Raw genomic sequence first — 15,000 nt, forward strand, 5'->3', positions numbered from 1 at the left:
TCCACTCTCACCATACCAGACCCTCCAACTCTCCCAGGTCATATCTGGCAACATGCATCTCCTCCCTCGGTGTGTTCAGTCCCTCCCCATTCATCCCACTAAGGCAGCTGCATTAACCCTCGTTAAACCACAGTTAAATGAGGTTACCTATTCCTTTATCACTGACCCACTGACTGCTTCAGTGGGGACGGTCTCACTGATTAAAACTAATCATACTGTGCTAGAATATAATAATCCCTAGTGATAATAATAATATATTAATAATAATATACTAATCCCTGGTGATAATAATAATATAACAATAATAATAATAATATATAATCCCTAGTGTTAATAATCATATAATAATATATAATCCCTAGTGTTAAAAATAATATAATAATAATGTATAATCCCTAGTGATAATAATATAATAATATATAATCCCTAGTGTTAATAACAATATTATTATAATATATAATCCCTTGTGTTAATAACAATATTATTATAATATATAATCCCTTGTGTTAATAACAATATTATTATAATATATAATCCCTAGTGTTAATAATAAATAATAATATATAATCCCTAGTGTTAATAATAATATAATATCATCCCTAGTGTTAATATTAATAGAATATATAATCCCCAGTGTAAATAATAATATTATAATAATATATAATCCCTAGTGTTAATAATAATAATAATAATATATAATCCCTAGTGTTGATACTAATATAATAATATATAATCCCTAGTGTTAATAATAATACTAATAATAATATATAATCCCTACTATTAATAATAATATAATAATAATATATAATCCCTAGTGTTAATAATAATATTATAATAATATATAGGATAATTCAATCTTGCTGTATCAGTCTGCTATGCTACATAGAACACCACCCTTCATTATGACCTCATTTCCTTTTCACACAGGAAGTAGAGTTCCCAGCAGGAAGTAGAAGAGCCAGAAAAAATGCAATAATGTCTTGTTTAGGCAATAATCTTCTGGCTTGATATAGAATCACATTAATATATTTTACTGTATAGTGCTTACCTTTAACATTCCATGTTATCAACCCCTGTAAGCTTTTATTCTACGCCCTGTTTACAGAATTATGAGCTTTAGCAGTAGTAGGCTACATGCTAACAAGTTGTGGCGTTGGCTTAACTGCACTGTAGGCTACAGCAAGCAAGCAGCATATCGTGACATGAACATTCACTTCAAATAATATTTCATCATTTAATACCAATGATGCATTTTGTTGCTCTATTGACTCTTAAGATCTAAGAAGATAGTTTCAGAAGAGATGAGCCGCCCAAATACATTGTTGGAAGAGTTAAGGGCTGAAAGGAAGGCTTTTCCCCTATAATAATGCCTATCTAACTTGCCTCTCTTACCCCCCTCCTCCTGCACCTCCGCCCATCCTGTGTAGGGTTACTTTAGTGATCCTTGGAATGTTTTTGACTTCCTCATCGTAATTGGCAGCATAATAGACGTCATTCTGAGTGAGATCAACGTAAGTACATCGCCACCCCTCTCTCTCCACTCGCTCGCTCTCTCTTTCTCTCTGTCCCTCTCTCTGTCCCTCTCTCTCTCTCTCTCTCTCTCTCTGTCTCTTTTCACGTTCCTTCTCTTCTCTTTTCCTTTCCTTGTCTTTCTTTGTGACAATCTTTGTCTTCTATACCACCATTCTCTGGTGTTGTTTCTTTCCCCAAAGTCCACCCTCTTCCCTTCCTCTCCCCTCTTCCTTCCTCCATCCTTAATTTCAAGATGGCCGCTCTCATTCGGGGTTCCCAAGGCATCACGTGGTGAAAAAAAGGTTCTTCTTCGTTCTTCACAGTACATAGAACAACAGTGGAGGGTTCTAGAGTACCAAAAGAGTTCTAGAGTGCTGAAAGGGTTCTATTCGTTAGGCCTCAAAAGAGAGACCTGGCTCTAAAGCAAGACTATGACATGTCCTAGGGTTTTCACTTTGACTAACAAGACACACTAACTAACCAAAGAAACTCAACTATTATTTTTAAAACTGATTGTTTTGGTTGTGATTTTGTTGTTATTGTTGTTTATTGATGTTGTTTTCCCACATGGACAAGCATGACTGGTCGCCGCTCCTCCTCGCCATCATCTTCTTGGATTTCGCTCCTTTTATTTCCTCCCGTTTTTTAAACTTCAGCTGTCATTTAATTTTCAACCAATGTCCTTCCTCCCTCTCTTCCTGCCGCTAATCACAAAAGTTCATATATAACTGTTTTCTTTCTTATTTTCTCCTTCCTCTCTCCTTCTGTTGGTTCTTTTCTTTCCATGTTCTTTTCTTTCTGTCTGTTTGTTTGTTTTTTCCGTTCGTTTGTTCTTCCACCCAACGCAGCATTATTTTGTTGATGCATGGAACACATTTGATGCCTTGATAGTTGTGGGTAGCGTTGTTGACATAGCGATCACTGAGGTTAACGTAAGTAGCCCACCTTTCAGTCTGCCTGCCTGCCTCTCACACTCACCTCTGAGCATCAATAGGATGTAGACTATTGCATTGTTTTGGGGTTCGTTCTTTACATTTTATTTCAATGTATATTATCATCACAATTGGGGACCTGTGAAATCCCCAAGGCATGACTGACACTGTATAGCATGATTGGAAAAAGGGGTGATATATTCAGGCCTGAAGAAAAAGTAATTGTAAACAATTTGTTTACATAAAGCCTTTAGCTTGTATGCAAAACAATGTACGCAGACGTGCGTTTATTCATGAATATTTACTTGTGAGCGATGTCACCTTTCATGAGAAATTCCTGGCCCTGTTCATAATGTAAACAAAAGGTGGCCAGAATATAAACATAAATGTAACCGCTATATAAAAGCAGTTTATTTAGTCCCTATTTAGTCCCTATTTAGTCCCTAGTGAATCTAGATATTTATTTTGAGACGCCCATCGCTCCATGATGAGACATGAGAACCATTGAAGTATTTACACTCTTAAGGGGAAATTTTAAACAAAATTCAGCTTCATATTCATCATCTCCAGCACCACCCCAACATCAATATGTGTGAAAATGCCACGTTTCTATGTTTTGTAGACAGAAGAAGATAAGTGTTTCTAATGACATCATCAACCAATTAGTAGACAATTAGTAGGCAATGCCTCCTCATAATTGGTTAAAATCACTTAATGCACACCAATGATGTCATTGGAAACACTTACCTTCCTCTATCTTACTACAAAATATAGACATGTGCCATTTTCACACATATTGATGTTGGGGTGATGCTGGAGATGATGAATATGAAGTTTATATATTATTTTAAACATTTCCTTTAAAACCAAGCCTACAGGTGAATCATAGCTCAATACCTTTTATACCAGAGTCTATTACATTAGATGGACCTAGTAGCATATTTGGTCAATTGCTCAATTGTATAGCAGCTCAATACTGTCTGTATCTTGAGTCTATTACATTTGATAGATCCATGGTTGATCTGGGCTTATCTATCCATTGTGTCTGAGGGTCAGTTCATAAACCTTTCATCTCTCTGGGACAGCATAGCGGAATAGCCATCTTTCCTTTCCACAAGTCACGAAAGACACTTCACCCACTCCTCTAGTTTAGATGACAACAATCCATGGCTTTAGATCGCTAACAAAGTCATGTTTCTAAGAACAGAAATGACTCAAAATTGTACTTTGAGTATGCTGAATATATTAGTTATATGTTATATATGTGTTCTTATTATTGCGTTGGAATTGTGTAGTACTAGTGCTGTATTTGTCTATACAGATAAGTCCTTCTAGAATTTCTTAAAACTAAATTGAAACTATTACCTTTATAGTACCAACTTGTAACTGTTAGTTCTGCCAGTGTCATATAGTTCAGTTGAATACTTAACTCTTTGAGAAGTGGCAGTAGTGTTAAGCTGCCCTGTGGATGACAAGTGTGTTTTCTTCTCTTTGAAAGTGAAGCTATCTGACCACGAGAGGTTTGACCAAGGTCTTTATGAATGACCAGTCTTCAGTGCTTTACCAGTATCTATCAGCCAGACATATATACCCTCCTCTGCTATACCGTTCACTCACCCTTTACCCTGCACTGAGTTTGGTTTGCCGTTTGGTTTGCCGTTTGACATTTCTTTTGATTTGAACTCCTCGATTAATCTTTAACCCAGGCATGACCCTAGTCTTCTTCTTCTCCGGTAGTCTCATTGATTGACGAGGCCTCACTGTTCCTGCATCGTATCTGCATTGTTTTTAGAAACCTTCTGCCCTTGTACCTCCTGGTGATGGTAACCTAAAAGCCACCAACATATCAGAAAGACACTCACTGGTTTTGTGTAGTTTAAGTGAGTGTGTATTGGGTGTTAATCATTTGATAAAGTGGTCTTATTAAGATAGCAGATTGGATGCCCCACCCACTTCCTCCCCCCTCCCCCTTCCCTCCTCCCCCCTCCCCCCTCCCAACCTATTTCCCCAACTCTAGTCTACATAGCAACCCCCTCCAGTTATTTTGACCAGAAGGTGCTTCTTAAAACTATTTTCAGTTTTAGTTTTTAATTTTGACAGTTGATTTAATTTGAGTGTTTTTGAATTATTTTTCTGTTGGTTTGATTTGTGTTTTAAAAAAGTGGTTTTTGAAGGGTTATGAAAAAAGACGTTGCGTTTTTGTTGCCATGGTGATGGTGTCTTGCAGGCGATGACGCCACATCTGCATTTCTCCCTTCCCTCGGAATGTCTTCCCCTTCCTCCATAGTCTCTGTCTGAACTGATCTCTCAGTCTGCTCTTCTTCTTATGGATGTTTACTTCTATCTTTCCTCTCATTGGTTGATTTGTGGTGCTCTTGCTCACCCTGAAATGCAAGCTGGGTAACCTGGGTCTCTTCGCTAACGTTAGACGACTTTAACGAACTAACGTTAACTAACCAAGGTGAACCTACACTCTTAGAAGAAAAAAAAGGCGCTATCTACAACCTAAATGGGTTCTTCAGCTGTCTTTTTGGATCCAGGTAGAACCCTTTTTGGTTTCAGATAGAACCCTTTTGGTTCCAGGTAGAGTTCCATGTAGAACCCTTTCCAAAGAGGGTTCTACCTGGAACCAAAAAGGGTTCTACCTGGATCCAAAAAGAGTTATCCTATGGGGACAGCAGAAGAGCCCTTTTGGAACCCCTTTCTTCGTAAGAGTGTACCTCTCCTAGGCGTCTCAGGATGATTTAAATTGTTTTCAGAAATGATCTGCCAATTCGGCCACGCATAACAACAATAAGACAGAGGAATTCAATTTAGTTTAAATATACAAAGGTAAGGAAAATGAAAAGAGGACATCTGATGCTTCTATAATGTTGAAACATTCCAACCAGCCCTGCTGTCGCAGATGTTAGTCAAATAATAGTGTATACAGAGACCTAGGTTACCTATACAGTATACTTGAACCGTAATGATTATGTGCAATGTGAAAAAAAATATTTTTAAAAGTTATTTAAAATGAGTGATTGTTTGACAGTATAATCACAACTCACATTTGCACAGTTGGACTGGAAGTTGTATTTAAATTATTGTGTTGTGTGTTACCCAGAACCTCCCCCTCACAATACAACACGCAGGAGAACACTGCAGGACTATACAACCCAGCACCATTGTGTTTTCAACTTGAAAACAGTTGATGAGCATTTTGACAATGATCCAGTATAATTTCATTATAGCTTCATTGTTGAAACGTTTGATGGTAGTTCTGCAGTGGATTTACAGTCCAACATAATTCTAGTGTATTACCCTAAGCATGTAGAACAATCATAGCACCTCCTACTCCCCAGATACACAACCCCCCCAGTCTCCAATCCACGCCAAGCCAGTGCCCCTAAGTGGTCCACAAAACACACATGAACATGTACACACACACACACACACACAGACACACACACACACACACACACAGACAGACACACATACAGACACACACACATACACAGACACACAGACACACACACACACAGACAGACACACACACAGACACACAGACGCACACACACACACACAGACAGACACACAGACACACACACACACAGACACACAGACACACACACACACAGACAGACACACACACAGACACACAGACACACACACACACAGACAGACAGACACACAGACACACACACACACAGACACACAGACACACACACACACAGACAGACACACACAGACACACAGACACACACACACACACACAGACACACAGACACACACACACACACACACAGACACACAGACACACAGACACACACACACACACACACAGACACACAGACGCACACACACACACACACAGACAGACACACAGACACACACACACACAGACACACAGACACACACACACACAGACAGACACACACACAGACACACAGACACACACACACACAGACAGACACACATACAGACACACACACAGACACACAGACACACACACACACACAGACACACAGACACACACACACACAGACAGACACACACACAGACACACAGACGCACACACACACACACACACCCTTAACCTCACACACTCTCCGTAATCCACCACTTCCCTTTACATTACCCTCCTTCTCTCTACTACAGAGATTCCACCAAGCCTTCCGTCATGTATACCGTGTGGGTCATGCCAATAGAAAAATAAGGTGTAAAGTCACTGATAAAACAGCACGCCCTGCTGTTCAAACTGTACGTGGCCAACTGACTAACTGTACGTGGCCAACTGACTAACTGTACGTGGCCAACTGACTAACTGGACGTGGCCAACTGACTAACTGGACGTGGCCAACTGACTAACTGTACGTGGCCAACTGACTAACTGTACGTGGCCAACTGACTAACTGGACGTGGCCAACTGACTAACTGTACGTGGCCAACTGACTAACTGGGACGTGGCCAACTGACTAACTGATGCGTGGCCAACTGACCAACTGGACGTGGCCAACTGACTAACTGTACGTGGCCAACTGACTAACTGGACGTGGCCAACTGACTAACTGTACGTGGCCAACTGACTAACTGGACGTGGCCAACTGACTAACTGTACGTGGCCAACTGACCAACTGTACGTGGCCAACTGACCAACTGGACGTGGCCAACTGACTAACTGTACGTGGCCAACTGACTAACTGTACGTGGCCAACTGACTAACTGGACGTGGCCAACTGACTAACTGTACGTGGCCAACTGACTAACTGTACGTGGCCAACTGACTAACTGGACGTGGCCAACTGACTAACTGTACGTGGCCAACTGACTAACTGGACGTGGCCAACTGACTAACTGTACGTGGCCAACTGACTAACTGGACGTGGCCAACTGACTAACTGTACGTGGCCAACTGACTAACTGTACGTGGCCAACTGACTAACTGTACGTGGCCAACTGACTAACTGTACGTGGCCAACTGACTAACTGTACGTGGCCAACTGACTAACTGTACGTGGCCAACTGACTAACTGTACGTGGCCAACTGACTAACTGTACGTGGCCAACTGACCAACTGTACGTGGCCAACTGACTAACTGTACGTGGCCAACTGACTAACTGTACGTGGCCAACTGACTAACTGGACGTGGCCAACTGACTAACTGTATGCATCTGGCTGCTGAATTCCAGTCACACTGACAAACCAAGATCCCAGATCCTTACTGTTACTCCAGCCCAGTTTTCACTTAGTCATGCATTGATGGAAATGGGAGACTAAAGTGAAAAGCAGTCCCAGTCTCATGGCTGCAGTACAGGGGATGGCCAGTGGATGGCTCCCTACCCAGGGACCATGCTCAGACCTCCCTACCCAGGGACCATGCACAGACCTCCCTACCCAGGGACCATGCACAGACCTCCCTACCCAGGGACCATGCTCAGACCTCCCCACATGTTGCTGTCCCCATAATGTTATGTTCTGTTCTGTACTGTGTGTAGCTAGACCTGGCAGAAAGACAGAGACAGCTATAGAGTTAGAGCCTCTCCCCTCAGATACACACACACACACACACACACACACACACACACACACAGATACACACACACACACACACAGATACACACACACACACTCACAGATACACACACACACACACACAGAGATACACTTTCATACGGTCACAGTCACACTCAAATGACATTCATTCTATTTGCCCCCAGCACTTTAGAGGTAATATTCCACTACTCCACTAAATTCATTGATGACTTCTAAACCCCTCTAACCACATCTGATATTCAGGCCCAGTTAACCCCAACCTAACCTCTTCTAAGGGGACTCTATAAAAGCTATTGAAGCTCTCCCTCATACATGTGCTGCAGGACCTGCTAACAGTGTGATCTACTCAGTACAACAACATGCCTAATTCTAGCAATACTGAGGGCTCTGCCGCCTAGTGGCATACCTGTCCCACATCTAACATCTCAGGTGTATCATCTTCCCCAAGTCCCTGGCCTAGCCCATGGGTCCAAACACACACACACACACACACACACACACACACACACACACACACCCGTCCCAGCAGAAGCAGGGCGATCTGTGCTACTATAGCTTTGATCTGTCTGCCTTTCTTTAAAGCCAGCTGACTCCTCTACCACCTCCTCCTCCTCCCAACCCCCCGCGGTAAGAACAATGGTACGGACCCACGGTAACCTCCGTCTCCACCACCCCTTCATCCCCCCCCACACCCATCACCAGCAGCATGCTACCCGTGTGGGATGTCACAAATGGCACCCTGTTCCCTATATATAGTGCACTACTTCCAAAGCACTCTATAGAGAATAGGGTAGCGTTTGGGGCTCACCCTGTGTGTTAACACAGAGGATGGCCATGGTTGTACTGGGGATTTTAGACTGTGGCTAAGTCTTTTGTGGTCGCTGTCGTGTTGTCATCGCTCTCAGGCAAAATAAAAAAAACTTGCCTCGCTCCTCTTCCTCCTCCTCCTCTTCCTCCTCCTCCTCCTCCGTCTCCTCTATTAGTGGTGCTTTGTCATTGGTGCAAGCCATGGTCACGCGGTCATCTACCTTTCTTTCTCTCTCTCTTTCTCTCTATCAGTCTTTCTCTCTATCAGTCTTTCTCTCTATCAGTCTTTCTCTCTATCAGTCTTTCTCTCTCTCTTTCTCTCTATCAGTCTTTCTCTCTATCAGTCTTTCTCTCTATCAGTCTTTCTCTCTCTCTCTCTCTCTCTCTCTTTCTCTCTATCAGTCTTTCTCTCTATCAGTCTTTCTCTCTATCAGTCTTTCTCTCTCTCTTTCTCTCTATCAGTCTTTCTCTCTATCAGTCTTTCTCTCTCTCTTTCTCTCTATCAGTCTTTCTCTCTATCAGTCTTTCTCTCTCTCTTTCTCTCTATCAGTCTTTCTCTCTCTCTTTCTCTCTATCAGTCTTTCTCGCTCTCTTTCTCTGTGTGGCACAGTTGCTCCCCCTACTGTCCTCCTGTGGATTTACCTCCTTGATTTAAACACATAGCTGGTGGCTCTATGAGGAATAATACCAATAACCAAAGGTTCAATGCATTGTGTTGTTGTTGTTGTTGTTATAAAGTAGTTTGTTGTTGTTCAGTTTGGTGAAGGTTGTGGAACTAGTTTCTCTGTGTAGAAGTTGTTGTTCTAGTGTTTTGTAGTTGTTGTCTCTGTCTGATGGAAGATATTACGGCTGTGCTTTATCAATATCTATTGTGTCGTTCATTTCAGTTGGTTGTTTTGTCAAGTTGTGGCTTAGCTTCTGAATTCTTAAGGGCCTTTCCAAGGTACTCCAGTTAATCAAATGTTGTACCAACTTAAATTGAAAGGAACATTTTGTCTAGAGAGGTTTGTGTAAATATTTCATAGCCTAGTTTTTGTTTGGGGCTTTGAAATATTAATACGACCATGAAAAGCTCTGATAGTTTTCCTCCGCTGGAGAGCAGGAAGCGTAATGCATTGCATCTGTTAGTTGTATTTCCATTTCTCATAAAGCCACCAGGTGATGCCCGATTCTCTCCTAAACTATTTTGTAGGTTGTTTTTGATGGGATGATTTTGAAGGACTCAACAGTGATTGACTTATTAACTTTGTGTGTCTGTGTGTGTGTATGTGTGTGTGTATGTATCTGCAACTACGTGTGCATATGGATGATCGTGTGTGTGTGCGTGCGTGCGCGCGTGTGTGTCTGTTCATGTCTGTGTGTACGTGTGTCTGCGCTTCTGCGTGTGTGTGTATGTCTGCTCTTGTGTGTGCTCGCATGTGTGTGTGAATGTCTGAATCCTCGTCTGTCTGTCCGTGTGTGTGTGTGTGTGTGTGTGTGTGTGTGTGTGTGTGTGTGTGTGTGTGTGTGTGTGTGTGTGTGTGTGTGTGTGTGTGTGTGTGTGTGTGTGTGTGTGTGTGTGTGTGTGTGTGTGTGTGTGTGTGTGTGTGTGTGTGTGTGTGTGTGTGTGTGTGCGTGTGTGTGTGTGTGTGTGTGTGTGTGTGTGTGTGTGTGTGTGTGTGTGTGTGTGTGTGTGTGTTGACGTCCGGTGCCTAACAAAAGGGACTACAAAACTCTGAAGATAACGCCAGGATCTCCATCACCTTCTTCCGGCTCTTCAGAGTGATGCGGCTGGTCAAACTGCTGTCTCGGGGAGAAGGGATACGGACCCTGCTGTGGACCTTCATCAAGTCCTTTCAAGTGAGGGGAGACTCAGACTCAAGTCAAGATGATTGAGAATTGAGATGCAGGGGGTCAGGGGTCAATTCGAATTGAGGTCAGTCAATTCAGGAGGGAAATATACTGGAATTGAAATTCTATAAATTGAGTTAGATATAACTGAGGTTTGGGAGGAAAGACCACACCTCAACGTCTTTTAGTTCTGGTCTGTACCTCGCCAATAATTTAAAAATATATATATTTTCAGTTAATTATCAATAAACACATTTTTTTTTAAGATAGCCTATTTATTTATTTATTTAAGTTTTTACATGTTAGAATTTTCATTTCAAATCACTTCCTGAATTGAGTGACTTAAATTCAGCTTGACCCTGATCCTGCTTGAGGGAGGAATGTAGAAGGGAGGAATGATGTGTCCAGCTAATAAGTCAGCTAGCATCTAACCGTCTCTCAAAACCCCAATACCCTTCATATGCATGCTGTCATAGCCTACTCACCATGCTATAGGTTAACGATAAGGCTTAGAAGTTGAGATATCCTCCCCAAGTCCCGTGTGGCTCAGTTGGTAGAGCATGGCACTTGCAACACCAGGGTTGTGGGTTCAATTCCCACGGGGGGACCAGCATGAGAAATTGTACGAACTCACTACTGTAAGTCGCTCTGGATGAGAGCATCGCTAAAATGTAAACGTAGGTGATTTTATAGAAGCACTCCATCAAAAAGTCATTTGATAAAGGGGTTCTGATAAAATAGTCCTTTCTCTTGTGTTGGACAGTGGAAAAAGGACTGGGACTATTTTGCAGCAGTGTGTTACTGTAACATGTGATGTGTTTTTGGTGCAGTGGTGCCAGACAGTGTTGACGTGTTACTGACCTCTCTCTGCCCCCCTAGGCCCTCCCCTATGTAGCACTGCTTATAGTGATGCTCTTCTTCATCTACGCCGTCATTGGGATGCAGGTAAGAACTGGTGGTCAACCCCAGCATCTGGGATTGGTCCCGCCTTGTTCTCTCCCTCCCTCTGTTTCTCTCCTCCTTCTCTCTCTCCCTCCCTCTGTTTCTCCCCTCCTTCTCTCTCCCTCCCTCTGTTTCTCTCCTCCTCCTTCTCTCTCCCTCCCTCTGTTTCTCTCCTCCTTCTCTCTCCCTCCCTCTGTTTCTCTCCTCCTTCTCTCTCCCTCCCTCTGTTTCTCTCCTCCTTCTCTCTCCCTCCCTCTGTTTCTCTCCTCCTCTCTCTCTCCCTCCCTCTGTTTCTCTCCTCCTTCTCTCTCCCTCCCTCTGTTTCTCTCCTCCTTCTCTCTCCCTCCCTCTGTTTCTCTCCTCCTTCTCTCTCCCTCCCTCTGTTTCTCTCCTCCTTCTCTCTCCCTCCCTCTGTTTCTCTCCTCCTCTCTCTCTCCCTCCCTCTGTTTCTCTCCTCCTTCTCTCTCCCTCCCTCTGTTTCTCTCCTCCTTCTCTCTCCCTCCCTCTGTTTCTCTCCTCCTTCTCTCTCCCTCCCTCTGTTTCTCTCCTCCTTCTCTCTCCCTCCCTCTGTTTCTCTCCTCCTTCTCTCTCCCTCCCTCTGTTTCCCTCCTCCTCTCTCTCCCTCCCTCTGTTTCTCTCCTCCTTCTCTCTCCCTCCCTCTGTTTCTCTCCTCCTCTCTCTCTCCCTCCCTCTGTTTCTCTCCTCCTTCTCTCTCCCTCCCTCTGTTTCTCTCCTCCTCCTTCTCTCTCCCTCCCTCTGTTTCTCTCCTCCTTCTCTCTCCCTCCCTCTGTTTCTCTCCTCCTTCTCTCTCCCTCCCTCTGTTTCTCTCCTCCTTCTCTCTCCCTCCCTCTGTTTCTCTCCTCCTCTCTCTCTCCCTCCCTCTGTTTCTCTCCTCCTTCTCTCTCCCTCCCTCTGTTTCTCTCCTCTAGCCAGTCCTGTCCTGTCTGTGTTGGTAGCTGTTCTAAACCCTAACCCAAGGTTCTGTATGTTCTGTCCTGTTTTCTCCTCCACGCTATAATACCCTTTCATCTCTATATGTTCTATCTCTAGGGGCTGGTTTCCCAGATATAAGCCTAGTCCAGGACATAAAAGCATGCTCCATTGAAAGTGTTTTTAATGCCAGGACTAGGCTGAATTCATGTCCGGTCAACCAGCGCTAGATGTTGTACTTTTTGCTTCCTTATATACATGTTGAGAAGCCTTGTGGTTATTGTCCTGTCTCCTCGGCCCCCCCTGTCCTCTGTGGCACTGACCTGATGATGTCATCTGTCCTCTGTGGCACTGACCTGATGATGTCACCCGTCCTCTGTGGCGCGGCTGTCTTGCACCATGTTGACCTGGACGTGGCCTGTGTCCCTAACAACCTTGCCCCCTGCAGATGTTTGGTAAGATAGCCCTGAGGGACAACAGTCAGATCAACAGAAACAACAACTTCCAGACCTTCCCCCAGGCTACACTACTGCTCTTCAGGTGAGACACTCCTCTCCTTCCTCTCCTCCTCCACAAACTCTCTTTCCAGACTGTAAACCACCATCAGAAATTCCTGATTTAAAAAGCCCTAACAGATCTGGAGATCATGAAAGCACTGCCAACTCAAAGTAATGGTGTTTTATCAAACACCTACGCATCCTTCCACCTCTTCTGCAAGCCGTGATGTCGTTTCCCACTTTTTGTTTGAAAACTCTACCTTTGAAGGTAGGACAACCATGCAGCATTTCACCACCAGGTGGGCCCTTCGTGGAACCCATTCTTCCTGTAGAGAAGAGCCTTCTGTGTGTGACAGCTGGTTGTTTACCTGTGCCCAGGTGTGCCACAGGCGAGGCGTGGCAGGAGATCATGCTGGCATGCGCCCCCATGCGGCCCTGTGAGAAGGGGTCAGAGGTGGGTCCGGCCAGCGAGGACCAGTGTGGAAGTCACTTCGCCATCTTCTACTTCGTCAGCTTCTACATGCTGTGTGCCTTCCTGGTGAGTAGCTACGGAGAGCAGGGAGGGACAATCCCACTAGCTACGGAGAGCAGGGAGGGACAATCCCACTAGCTACGGAGAGCAGGGAGGGACAATCCCACTAGCTACGGAGAGCAGGGAGGGACAATCCCACTAGCTACGGAGAGCAGGGAGGGACAATCCCACTAGCTACGAAGAGCAGGGAGGGACATTCCCACTAGCTACGGAGAGTAGGGAGGGACAATCCCACTAGCTATGGAGAGTAGGGAGGGACAATCCCACTAGCTATGGAGAGTAGGGAGGGACAATCCCACTAGCTACGGAGAGTAGGGAGGGACAATCCCACTAGCTATGGAGAGTAGGGAGGGACATTCCCACTAGCTACGGAGAGTAGGGAGGGACATTCCCACTAGCTACGGAGAGTAGGGAGGGCAAATCCCACTAGCTACGGAGAGCAGGGAGGGACATTCCCACTAGCTACGGAGAGCAGGGAGGGACAATCCCACTAGCTACGGAGAGCAGGGAGGGACAATCCCACTAGCTACGGAGAGCAGGGAGGGACAATCACACTAGCTACGGAGAGCAGGGAGGGACAATCCCACTAGCTACGGAGAGCAGGGAGGGACAATCCCACTAGCTACGGAGAGCAGGGAGGGACAATCCCCACTAGCTACGGAGAGCAGGGAGGGACAATCCCCACTAGCTACGGAGAGCAGGGAGGGACAATCCCACTAGCTATGGAGAGCAGGGAGGGACAATCCCACTAGCTACGGAGAGCAGGGAGGGACAATCCCACTAGCTACGGAGAGCAGGGAGGGACAATCCCACTAGCTACGGAGAGCAGGGAGGGACATTCCCACTAGCTACGGAGAGTAGGGAGGGACATTCCCACTAGCTACGGAGAGTAGGGAGGGACATTCCCACTAGCTACGGAGAGTAGGGAGGGACATTCCCCACTAGCTACGGAGAGCAGGGAGGGACAATCCCACTAGCTACGGAGAGCAGGGAGGGACATTCCCACTAGCTACGGAGAGCAGGGAGGGACAATCCCACTAGCTACGGAGAGCAGGGAGGGACAATCCCACTAGCTACGGAGAGCAGGGAGGGACATTCCCACTAGCTACAGAGAGCAGGGAGGGACAATCCCACTAGCTACGGAGAGCAGGGAGGGACAATCCCACTAGCTACGGAGAGCAGGGAGGGACAATCCCACTAGCTACGGAGAGCAGGGAGGGACATTCCCAACATGCTACAGAGAGTAAGGGGAGGGACATTCCCACTAGCTACGGAGAGTAGGGAGGACATTCCCACTAGCTACGGAGAGCAGGGAGGGACATTCCCACTAGCTACGGAGAGCAGGGAGGGACAATCCCACTAGCTACGGAGAGTAGGGAGGGACATTCCCACTAGCTACAGAGAGTAGGGAGGGACAATCCCACTAGCTACGGAGAGTAGGGAGGGACATTCCCACTAGCTACGGAGAGCAGGGAGGGACAA

The 15,000-nt window shown here is 45.1% G+C and overlaps 1 protein-coding gene across 2 annotated transcripts in view; it reads left to right on the top strand.

The window, feature by feature from the left end:
* The window catches only part of cacna1c (calcium channel, voltage-dependent, L type, alpha 1C subunit), a 106,583-nt gene that overhangs the window by 79,654 nt on the left and 11,929 nt on the right, over window positions 1-15,000 (top strand). Inside the window, exons 18-23 of one of the 2 annotated variants that reach the window (XM_045210480.1) lie at window positions 1,428-1,511; window positions 8,563-8,619; window positions 10,489-10,626; window positions 11,497-11,562; window positions 12,938-13,029; window positions 13,365-13,524. In XM_045210480.1, the coding sequence (XP_045066415.1) occupies window positions 1,428-1,511; window positions 8,563-8,619; window positions 10,489-10,626; window positions 11,497-11,562; window positions 12,938-13,029; window positions 13,365-13,524 (597 nt within the window). Of the gene's footprint in view, window positions 1-1,427; window positions 1,512-2,360; window positions 2,445-8,562; window positions 8,620-10,488; window positions 10,627-11,496; window positions 11,563-12,937; window positions 13,030-13,364; window positions 13,525-15,000 lie in introns of both variants that reach the window. The other variant, XM_045210476.1, reaches the window with a different exon arrangement.

Source organism: Coregonus clupeaformis, chromosome 4, assembly GCF_020615455.1.
Source record: "Coregonus clupeaformis isolate EN_2021a chromosome 4, ASM2061545v1, whole genome shotgun sequence".
NCBI classification, from domain to species: Eukaryota; Metazoa; Chordata; class Actinopteri; order Salmoniformes; family Salmonidae; genus Coregonus; species Coregonus clupeaformis.